The sequence below is a fragment of the Musca autumnalis genome, unplaced genomic scaffold (assembly GCF_047663935.1).
Source record: "Musca autumnalis isolate F117 unplaced genomic scaffold, ASM4766393v1 scaffold_5, whole genome shotgun sequence".
In the NCBI taxonomy this organism is placed as follows: domain Eukaryota; kingdom Metazoa; phylum Arthropoda; class Insecta; order Diptera; family Muscidae; genus Musca; species Musca autumnalis.
In genome coordinates, this window is record NW_027412088.1 from 77,310,067 (window position 1) to 77,322,123 (window position 12,057).

Below are 12,057 nucleotides of genomic sequence, written 5' to 3' on the forward strand. Positions count from 1 at the left end.
ATGTTCATAGATGAGAAAAATAAAAAAAAATCGCCGGAGCGCTTTTAAAATAAATCGCGATTTAAGTTGACATTTTTAGGGGTTGTTTAGGTTTTCAAGATTTTGCTTAGAAACCGCGAGCCTTTTCAAAATGGGAATAAGGAAATTGTTGTAGCTATGAAAATTCTCTACAAGATTGACTTTTGTGATAATTTCATAGGGTTTACCGTTATTGAGATATAGAAGTTCAAATTGGGACAATGCACTGACTGTATCGCCCCCCTTATAAAACAATGTCATGAAGGGTGCGCCTTAACTAACTTTTGATGAAAACCGCTTACACAGGGAAAGTTTTTGTGAATTCTGAAACAGCAGTGTTCATAGATGAGAAAAATCCAAAAACAAGAAAAAATCGCTGTAGGGATTTTTAAATAAATCGCGGTCAAAATTCACATTTTTAGATGTTTTTTAGGTTTTCACGGACTGCAAGTCCAATCGAAATAGAGCTAAAGAAAATATTGTAGCTATGAAAATTCTCTAGCGGATTGGCGTTTATTATTTGTTCCCAGCCTGTACCATTTTTGAGATAAAGAAGCTCAGTTTACATTTTTAGGTTTTTTGTTAGGGTTTCGCGATTTTGTTTGAATACGGTAAGTCTTATCGATATGAGACCTGAGAAAATCTTAAAGCTGTGAAAATTCTCTACTGGCTTAAGTAACTTATCCTAAGTTGTAACATTTTTTTAGATATATAAGTTTAAGTTGGGAATTTGCAGCCATGACATTGTTTTATAAGGGGGGACAAAATTGAATTGAATTTGTATTGTCCCAATTTGAACTTGGGTGCCACCGTGGTGCAATGGTATGCACACCCGCCTTGCACACATAAGGTCGTGGGTTCGATTCCCCGGCCAGGCAACATCAAATCACTTTTCAACGGTGGCAAAATACCCCTCAGTAATGTTGGCGACATTTCCTGAGTATTTCAGCCATGTAAAACTTCTCTACAAAAGTGGTGTCTTAGACACGCCGTTCGGACTCGGCGATAAACTGTAGGTCCCATATCATTGAGCTAATATGAATCGGGGTGCACTCATTGATATGAGAGAAGTCTCCCTTGTCCCTATGGGATGTTGTGGAACAATTATATATATTATAATTTGAACTTCTATATCTCAAAAACGGTAAAACCGACGATAATACCATACAGGACAATCTTGTAGAGAATTTTTATAAGGGGGGACAAAATTGAATTGAATTTGTATTGTCCCAATTTGAACTTCTATATCTCAAAAACGGTAAAACCGACGATAATACCATACAGGACAATCTTGTAGAGAATTTTTATAAGGGGGGACAAAATTGAATTGAATTTGTATTGTCCCAATTTGAACTTCTATATCTCAAAAACGGTAAAACCGACGATAATACCATACAGGACAATCTTGTAGAGAATTTTCATAGCTACAACATCCTCTTTAGTCCCATTTTGATAGGACATGCGGTTTTTAAGCAAAATCGTGAAAACCTTAACAACCCCTAAAAATGCCAACTTAAATCGCGATTTATTTAAAAAGCGCTCCGGCGATTTTTTTTTGTTTTTTGATTTTTCTCATCTATAAACATTAGCGGTATTCACTCATGGTTGTAGATTTACAACTCTTGTTAATGTACTATATGTACCAGGGTTTTTTACAACGAAGTGTGAATGTCGTAAACAAATAAAAACATCTTAACGTCGTCGTAAGTCTACCTTTTAGTTTCAGTTTTATTATACTTTTTTCATAAAAAAATGTTTTTTTCTTGGCCTCCATTCTTTTATTCTTTTTATATTTCCCATTTTTCTACCAAAAAACAAAACACCGACATAACATAAAACTCACAACAAAGTGATGGCACAACAATCAGCTGTTCTCTACACCCTTGTAAAGTACAGTGAAATGTTTACAAGACTTTTAGGTCGAGTAAATTAACAACCCTGTGGTAAATTAAACTTTCATGTATTTTGTTGTTGTGGTGTTGTAAACACTTGTAGATCTACAATGTTAACAACATGTACAAGATCTACAATGCAACTTTACAACGATGAGTGAATACCGCTATTGTAGTTTCAGAATCCGCAAAAACTTCCGAGGTGTAAGCACCTTCCATTTAAAATTGTTTCAAGAGCACCGTGAATAAATATTGTTCATTGTAATCATAATAATTATATTAATTATTATTATTGCAATAATTATTCATAATATTAATAATAGTAATAATAATAATATTTTAACAATAACTAAAATCGCTGGTTAAGATTTTATATCGGCACAACATTGATTTCCCAACTTACAATTGATTCCGAGCTAAGACGCAATGACTTTTTGTAATGTTCATTCTTATTCTTATCTCCGGTAGATTCACTTTTCGATGAGGCCTGAGATAAATCTTCCATATTCTCCATTATTGCTGAAGTATTTTCAGCATTCATTGTTGAATCAGTTTTGCTTAAAGTACGATCGCTTAAATCAGGTGAATTGGGGCGTGATGTTTGGGTAGTGGCAACAGCGGTTTGATCTAAATCTAAAAAACGAAATTAAAGAAATAAATTACTTTAAATAAATAACTCAAAAGAGGATTAAACTAAAACTTACTCTCTTGTTTGTCATCAATTTTAACCGTTTTTTGGCTATTGAGTGGTGCCGTAGCATTGGCTTGATTAACATTTTGTGAACGTCTCCAATACCACCAAGAACGTTTGGCCTGATTTTGAGTACCGGTTGGGGTACCAGCTTCAGCATCAGCCTTATTGGCAGCTTCAGCCTCAGCAGCAGCAGCTGCTACAGCATCTTGTTTGGCATTAACCATTAACTGTTCAATGGCATCCTTTTGTGGGTGTTATAGGGGGAGTAAAAATAGTTTTATTAAAAAATTAACTTTTAAACAATTTGCCAACAAAATGCCACCTAGTGCAAAGGAAAGATGTGTGTTTTCTTCCAATTGACATGATAGGTATGTAATAAATATGTATGTATATTGTGTATATATGAAAAGCATATGTATGTATGATTGAGTGTTCATTGTGTATTTCAAGACAATAACGACAATAACTTACATTAGTCAAAGGCTTCTGGAAAGTTATAATGGTCATGACAATAGGACATGCAGCCGCCCAGCTGTAATATTTACCATTAAGGCGGACCACTAAATTGGGCGATGAAAAAATGCTGGGATTTTCACAGACCTTTTGTGATTGATTGAGAGGTGGTTTACACATTACATACGAGCGCGGGCAAGTAATCCAGATTTGTTTAACAATGGCACATCATTATTTTTTTTATTTATCATCAATAAGACAATTATTTTTTTGAGTGAGATTTGAAAAGGGGAAAAAGTGGGAAGGGGTTCATTGTAAAAGTTAGTTTGTTTTCTTCAAAATTAGTTAAAAGTATTAATTGTATTTTGTTTTATGTTTTATTTTGTTAATATTTGTTATTTAAATGTAATTATTAATGCAATTTACTACTAAAATTTCATACACAACAAAATTGAAATTTAAAATTAGAAATATTTAAAATTATGTATTAATTAAATACTTTAATGCATTTAAAAATTATACAATTTTATATTTAACTTGGTTACTCGAGATTAAATAATTTTCAATTCAATTCAATTGATTTTCATAAATGGAACCTATCCCATAGGGCCAAGAGCGGTTCCAAAACGATATATATGTTTAGTTTTTTTGATACTAAAAGGCGTTATTCGAAATTATTGACAAAAACAAAAGTTTTTGTGCCCAGTTGACTAGTATCAGCAGCCTTTTTCAAATGTACGGCACTTAGCAAAACAAGAAGCAGTGATATTAAAAAGGGCTCATCAGTGATTATGACCTCCTCCTTAGAAAACAGTTAATCTGTGACGGTTTCTTCAATTCAATTCAATTGATTTTCATAAATGGAACCTATCCCATAGGGCCAAGAGCGGTTCCAAAACGATATATATGTTTAGTTTTTTTGATACTAAAAGGCGTTATTCGAAATTATTGACAAAAACAAAAGTTTTTGTGCCCAGTTGACTAGTATCAGCAGCCTTTTTCAAATGTACGGCACTTAGCAAAACAAGAAGCAGTGATATTAAAAAGGGCTCATCAGTGATTATGACCTCCTCCTTAGAAAACAGTTAATCTGTGACGGTTTCTTTAGTATTGATAATCAATCTTTATTTTGTTTTTTTTTTTTTTAGAAAAAATCATCAGTTGGGAATTTTCAATCAATGATGACTTTTCCTACAGAAAAGTTCATCAATGATGATTTTTCTTATAGAAAAGTTTATCAATAATGACTTTTCCTACAGAAACTTATCAATAATGACTTTTCTTATAGAAAAGTTCATCAATGACAACTTTTCTAATAGAAAAACTCTTCAATGATGACTTTCCCTGTGGAAAAGTTCATCAATGATGACATTTTCTATAGAAAAGCCCATCAATGATGACATTTTCTATAGAAAAGCCCATAAATGATTACTTTTCCTGTAGAAAGCTTCATCAATGACGACCTTTCCTACAGAAAAGTTCATCAATGATGAGTTTTCCTATAGAAGAGTTCATCGGTGATGACTTTTCTTCTAGAAAAGTTCGTCGTTGATGACTTTTCTTCTAGAAAAGTTCATCGGTGATGACTTTTCTTCTAGAAAAGTTCATCGGTTATGACTTTTCTTCTAGAAAAGTTAATCGGTTATGGCTTTTCTTCAAGAAAATTTCATCGGTGATGACTCTTCTTGTGGAAAGTTCATCGGTGACGACTTTTTCTCTAGAAAAGTTTATCGCTGATTACTTTTCTTCTAGAAAATTTCATTAGTGATGACTTTTCCTATATAAAAGTTTATCAATGGCGACTTTTCCTATAGAAAAGTTTCCCATAGATGACTTTTCATACAGAAAAGTTTATTAGTGATGATTTTTCCCATAGAAATGTTTATCTGTAATTACTTTAGGACAATTTACATAAAAAGAAGAAAGAAAAAAAAACAGATTTTAAAGCAGGACAATTAGACAAGTGCGCTTTGTATTTTTGTATGTGTGTGTATGAGAAATAATAGTAGCAAAGTGCATTAAAATATCATATAAATTTCGTTTGAGAAATTAGTAAAGAAGAAGAACTCAAGTGGGCATGCCATAAATAGCTAAAATTGACAGACAGGCAAAAAATATGTTGTGCATACTTACATCTTTGTATTTGATGGCATTACGTTCGAATTCCTCATCTGAGGGGTCACGATTTTCTTGGAGGCCACACAAAGACATGGCCACAAAATCTAAATATCTACAGGAAACAGACAAAAAACACATTTTTAATCGTAAACGTTAGATGAAAGATCCCTTTACTTACTTTCCATCTGGTGCCTTGCCATCTTCATAATCCGAATCCAAACTTTTTTGACCCTCCAATGAGCTGGGCGAGTGTGGCAATGATGTACCATTACCACTTTCACGATCATCATCCTGACCCTGTAGATTACCTCCCACAGCTGGGGAATTTTCTTTGGAAATTGAAGCCGAATTAGCATTTGGTATATACATGGCCAACATTTCAGGATCCATGCCCTCAGCATCGGCCAAATAGATACCACCATCATTGCCTTGTTTACGCATTTTATTATTTTTCTTCATGAAATTAAACATATTGCTCAACATGGAGTTATGTTGAGCCTGGGCACGAGCCGCTTGATTTTCAGCATTCATATCTCCCTTCAACTCGGGTGTGGGCAATTCGCCCCACTTCCAGGAGGCTGAAGATGTCATAAGATCACTATCAGTTTCCTTTTCACGCAACGATATTTCCAATTCACTATCACTTTGTATGGGCGTTGATGGGCGTCCAGCACCCCTGCCAATGCCACAAGCACCATTACCACCCGATGAGGTAACTTCGGTATCCGAAAAGAAGTGTATATCTAAATCGTGTATACGTGAGGTTGTTGGTGTAATTGGTGATGTTTTGCACTGTTGTTGTTCAGAAATTTGACTCTCATCACCAGCCAAAGCGGTGACGGCTTCAACAGATTTTGGCGAAGCTTCATCATTTGATGAATTAGTTGTATTATTTGAGATCGATAGAGAGCTAGTATCAGCATCCTCGGCTGCCTTGTTAGAATTATTCTCTTCGGTGGTAGGAGTACCATCTACAGGAGTATTACTACCAACTGAACTGCTGGAAGAAGTTTTACGTTGAGCATTTTTCTTTTTCATTTGCGACTTCTTGCGGCGTTTCTTTTTGCTTTTGGATTCCTCTTTAATGCTGTTCGTATTGGAGGACAATTGTTGTTGTTGCTGTTGATCTTGTGGTTGTAAGCTAGCTTTACTAGCTGTGGGAGTTATGGGTTTTGTTGTTGCATCAACATTTTGTGATGTTAGTGTGGCATCTAATGCTTCTTCAACTGGTTTTATGGTTTCTTCTTTTGCCTCCACAACTTCTTCTTCTTTGGTTTCACTTTCGAGACGTTTCTCATCTGTTTGAGTACTGTTACTCCAATCCTGGAAATGGAAGAAATGAAGGGTTGGGAAATTAGTAGGCCGAATATTGAACAATAAAAAACTTTTCTATAGGAAAATGTAATCACGGATGAACTTTTCTATGGGAAAAGTCATCACTGATGAACTTTTCTATAGGAAAAATCATCACTGATGAACTTTTCTATAGGAAAAGTCATGAACGTTTGTATAGGAAAAGTCATCATTGATGAAGTTTTCTATAGAAAATGTAATCACGGATGAACTTTTCTATGGGAAAAGTCATCACTGAATAACTTTTCTATAGAAAATGTAATCACGGATGAACTTTTCTAGGGGAAAAGTCATCACTGAATAACTTTTCTATAGAAAATGTAATCACGGATGAACTTTTCTATGGGAAAAGTCATCACTGAATAACTTTTCTATAGAAAATGTAATCACGGATGAACTTTTCTATGGGAAAAGTCATCACTGATGAACTTTTCTATAGGAAAAGTCATTACTGATGAACTTTTCTATAGGAAAAGTCATCACTGATGAACTTTTCTATAGAAAAAGTCATCACTGATGAACTTTTCTATAGAAAAAGTCATCACTGATGAACTTTTCTATAGAAAAAGTCATCACTGATGAACTTTTCTATAGGAAAAGTCATCACTGATGAACTTATCTATAGGAAAAAGTCATCACTGATGAACTTTTCTATTGGAAAAGTCATCACTGATGAACTTTTCTATAGGAAAAGTCATCACTGATGAACTTTTCTATAGGAAAAGTCATCACTGATGAACTTTTCTATAGGAAAAGTCATCACTGATGAACTTTTCTATAGGAAAAGTCATCACTGATGAACTTTTCTATAGGAAAAGTCATCACTGATGAACTTTTCTATAGGAAAAGTCATCACTGATGAACTTTTCTATAGGAAAAGTCATCACTGATGAACTTTTCAATAGGAAATGTGATCACTGAAGAACTATTCTATAGGAAAAGTTATCATTGATGAACTTTTCTGTAGGAAACGTCGTCACTGATGAACTTGTTTATAGGAAAAGCCATCACCGATGAACTTTTCTATTGGAAAAGCCATCGCTGATGAACTTTTATATAGGAAAAGCCATCACTGATGAACTTTTCTATAGGAAAAGTCATCATTGATAAACTTTTCTATAGGAAAAGTCATCATTGATGAACTCTTCTATAGGAAAAGTCATCACTGATAAACTTTTCTATAGGAAAAGTCATCACTGATAAACTTTTATATAGGAAAATTCATCACTGATGAACCTTTCTATAGGAAAAGTCATCACTGATGAACTTTTCTATAGGAAAAAGTCATCACTGATGAACTTTTCTATAGGAAAAAGTCATCACCAACGAACGTTTCTATAGGAAAAGTCATCACTGATGAACTTTTCTACAGGAAAAGTCAACACTGATGAACTTTTCTATAGGAAAAGTCATCACTGATGAACTTTTCTATAAGAAAAGTCATAACTGATAAGCTTTTTAATAGAAGAAGTCATCACTGATGAACTGTTCTATAGGAAAAGTCATCACTGATGAACTTTTCTATAGGAAAAAGTCATCACCAATGAACGTTTCTATAGGAAAATCATCATCGATGAACTTTTCTATAGGAAAAATCATCACTGATAAACTTTTCTATAGAAAATGTAACCACGGATGAATTTCTCTATAGGAAAAGTCATCACTGATGAACTATTCTATAGGAAAAGCCATCACTGACGAACTTTTCTATAGGAAAAGCCATCACTTATGAACTTTTCAATAGGAAAAGTCATCACTGAATAACTTTTCTATAGGAAAAGTCATCACTGAATAACTTTTCTATAGGAAGAGTCATCACTGACGAACTTTCCTATTCGAACTCATCATGGAAAAGCTTTTCTTATAGAATAGTTAATTTCATATAGAAAACTTCATCTATAATGACTTTTCGTATGAAAAATGTTCTTTTGTTTTTTATAAACAATGACTTCTTCTTTTTTGTTGTTTAAACTGCAATTATCGTTCATTACCTTGTCTTTATCAATTGCATCGAATTGAAATATTTCTTCATGTTCAGCCCATTCTTGACGTAATTTCTGGGTGGTATACTCTTTGAGCTTTTCGCTAAGGTTACGCCTTTCCAAGGTGTTATCAGTGTGTCTGGAATTGAAAAACGAAGGAGAGGAATTAAATAAATGCTAGATTATCCATAAATATAACAAAGAAAGAATTAATAACATGCTTAAACAAAAAAAAAAAAAAGAAAAAAACATCATTCAATCAATTTTGGAAATCTTTTGTTTGTTGTGTTAAATTTCTTCATTTTTGTTTTTAGTTTTGTATAGAACAATTTTTCATAGAGAAAAAAATACTACCTTCTATGGGTATAATCTGAAATTTGATTTTCAAATTTATGCGATGGTTCATCAGACTCCTTAGCAGATTCTTTAGAGAAATCAATGGAATTACGTCTGGGCAATGGCAATGTCATGGGTATTTTCAGCGTTTCACTAGCATTTCTATATATAATGAATCCGTCAGCGTTTACAGTAATTGTTGTTGTAGTTGTTGGATTGTTGTTTGTTGTAAAAGTTTTGTGAACAAACGATCGATGAATGAATAGAAAAGAAAAAAATCGAGAAGAAAATGAGGAAAAAGAAAGTAAGTAAAGTAAAAAAATAAATAATTAACAAATTATTTCTAATATAACTAAATAATTAAATGAACTAATTTACATTAGGTATAATGTGTTTTTAAATAAAAGCATTTGTTAAATATGAAAAAATGTTTAATACAAGAGATGTGAAATTTTATCAAATAAGCTTTGTTTGTGTTTACACCATTTTCATATGGGACTTTAATGGACTGCATTTTTATTTCAATTGTTTCAGTTGACACCTTGAATTGCAAATTTAAGGTGTTGGAATTTTAATTGGTGTCTTTGAATTAGAATGTTTGACATTTCAAATGAAATTAAATGAATTTGTGATCCATTTGTTATCTTTGGAAGGTATTCGAAATTTCAAATATTGCAAATAACTTTTGAAGATGGATTAGAAAATAAAAGTATGTAAGCAAATCTGTGTAATTTATGTATAAGTGTATGTGGGTGCAACAAATACTGATATATTGTATTTAAATTTAGAAATTTAGTTTGCAATTTTTGATTTTTTTAGATCAGACACAGTACGGGCTCAATTACAGATAATCAATAATTTTAATTGAAGTGGATATAATTTGTAATATAACCTATCCTATAATATCCTTCAAGGTTCAATATTAGTTTATTTTTAGAAAATCAAGCCCGTACTGTTGATATCCTTTGGAGTTTCTTTTAGATTATCTCGTTTGATAGACTTTTGTTTCATTGTGCAGAGCAAAAAAGGAAAATATGTGATGTAGTGTTGCTGCCTTCATTTATTGCATGCCAGCTCAAAACTTACTTATCTATATCGTTGTCATTATCCAAACTACTGCCATTTTTTAAATATTTTTCGGGAAAATGATTTGTCGGTATGGGGGATGTTGCCATATTATCAGGCAATTCCTCGACATCTTCTTCGGGACATTCTTCTACAAAAAATGCTTCACCAGATTCACCAAGTTTCATGTGTATGTCGACGGGTTCGCCATTGATTTCAATGTCAACCTGAAAAATAAATAAAAAATATTAATTAATTTTTAAGAAAATATAAAAGTAAAATAAATTAAAATTTTTGGAAAATTTGTGTATGAAGTTGAAGTGCCGCCAAGACTATAGAGACTATATAAAAAGTTAAAAAAAAACTGTGTAAATGGCGAAAATATCAGGATGGTGGTATAAGATCTTAACAGGTACAGTAGGACTGCCTGTATGCGAAAATATCAGGATGGCGGTATAAGATCTTAACAGGTACAATAGGACTGTCTGTATGCGAAAATATGAGGATGGTGGTATAAGATCTTAACAGGTACAGTAGGACTGTCTGTATGCTGGAAACTAAAAGTTATTACTCACGAACCATTCTATGGGAAATTCAATTGGAAAAACCATCACTAATGAAGTTTTCTATAAAAGTCATAATTAATGAATTTTTATATATGAAAACTCATCACTGATAAACTTTTCTATAGGTAAAGTCATCACTGACGAACATTTCAATAAGAAAAGTCATCACTGGTGACCTTTTCTATAGAAAAAGCCATCACTAATGAACTGTTCAATAAGAAAAGTCACCAATGATAAACTTTTCTTTGGAAAAAGTCATCACCGAAAAACGTTTCTACAGGAAAAGTCATCACTGATGAACATTTCTACAGCAAAATTTATCTCGGATGAACTTTTCTTTAGGAAAAGTCATTACTGATGAACTTTTCTGTAGAAAATCTTAAGACTAATGAATTTTTCTATAGGAAAAGTCATTTCTGTTGAACTTTTCTTTCGAAAAAATTATGACTGATGAATTTTTCCATAGAAATAGTTATCACTGATGCATTTTTTATAGGAAAATTTATCACTGATGTACTTTTTTTACTGAACTTTTGTATAATGAATTTTCTACAGGAAAATTTATCACTGATAAACTTTTCTTTAGCAAAAGTCATCACTGATGAACTTTTCTATAGGAAAAGTCATCACTGATGAACTTTTCTATAGGAAAAGTGATCACTGATAAACTTTTCTATAGGAAAAGTCATTACTGATAAACTTTTCTATAGGAAAAGTCATCACTGATGAACATTTCTATAGAAAAAGTCATCACTGATGAACATTTCTATAGAAAAAGTCATCACTGATGAACTTTTCTATAGGAAAAGTCATCACTGATGAACTTTTCTATAGGAAAAGTCATCACTGATGAACTTTTCTGTAGGAAAAGTCATCACTAATGATTTTTTTATAGGGAAATTCATCACTGATGAACTTTTCTATAGGAAAAGTCATCACTGATGAACTTTTTATGGGAAAAGTCATCACTGATGAACTTTTCTATAGGAAAAGTCATAACTGATGAACTTTTCTATAGGAAAAGTCATAACTGATGAACTTTTTATTGGAAAAGTCATCACTGATGAACTTTTCTACAGGAAAAGTCATCACTGATGAATTTTTTATATGAAAAGTCATCACTGATGAATTTTTCTATAGGAAAAGTCATCACTGATGAACTTCTCTATAGGAAAAGTCATCACTGAAGAACTTTTCTATAGGAAAAGTCATCACTGATGAAATTTTCCAGGTCACCCCCACATGTAAGTGTCGTCCTCAAGTTATACCACATTATTTGATGGATAGAGGATAATTTCAAATATTTATTTTCGAATAATTTAAAACGCAATTATTTGCGCGTATGCAAATTTATGATTTGATTGGAGAGCCAAAAAATAGTAATTACTTAAAAGACAACAACAACTACTACTGGTTTCTTATCGCACCCCAGCCAATAAAGTAATGAATATAAAAGAAATGTTGCCGATAATTTTGAATGTCAATCAACCACGTTATGACGGAGGCAGATATTAAACGGGCATACTTCTGATGTTCAAATTCTAATCTAAATTATTTCGGGAAAGAAATGAACTTCAAAC

General features: G+C 32.6%; 1 protein-coding gene across 10 annotated transcripts in view; it reads right to left on the reverse strand.

The window, feature by feature from the left end:
• Lpin (phosphatidate phosphatase LPIN) overlaps window positions 1-12,057 on the reverse strand; it is a 166,964-nt gene that overhangs the window by 14,880 nt on the left and 140,027 nt on the right. For 6 of the 10 annotated variants that reach the window (XM_073957565.1, XM_073957564.1, XM_073957560.1 and 3 more), the window contains 8 exons: window positions 9,933-10,138; window positions 8,865-9,008; window positions 8,520-8,649; window positions 5,354-6,498; window positions 5,191-5,287; window positions 3,076-3,204; window positions 2,615-2,846; window positions 2,314-2,543 (listed from right to left, as the gene is read on the reverse strand). In XM_073957565.1, coding sequence (XP_073813666.1) covers window positions 2,314-2,543; window positions 2,615-2,846; window positions 3,076-3,204; window positions 5,191-5,287; window positions 5,354-6,498; window positions 8,520-8,649; window positions 8,865-9,008; window positions 9,933-10,138 — 2,313 coding nt within the window. The remainder of the gene's footprint in view (window positions 1-2,313; window positions 2,544-2,614; window positions 2,847-3,075; window positions 3,205-5,190; window positions 5,288-5,353; window positions 6,499-8,519; window positions 8,650-8,864; window positions 9,009-9,932; window positions 10,139-12,057) is intronic. The other 4 variants (XM_073957569.1, XM_073957568.1, XM_073957567.1 and 1 more) reach the window with 1 other exon arrangement.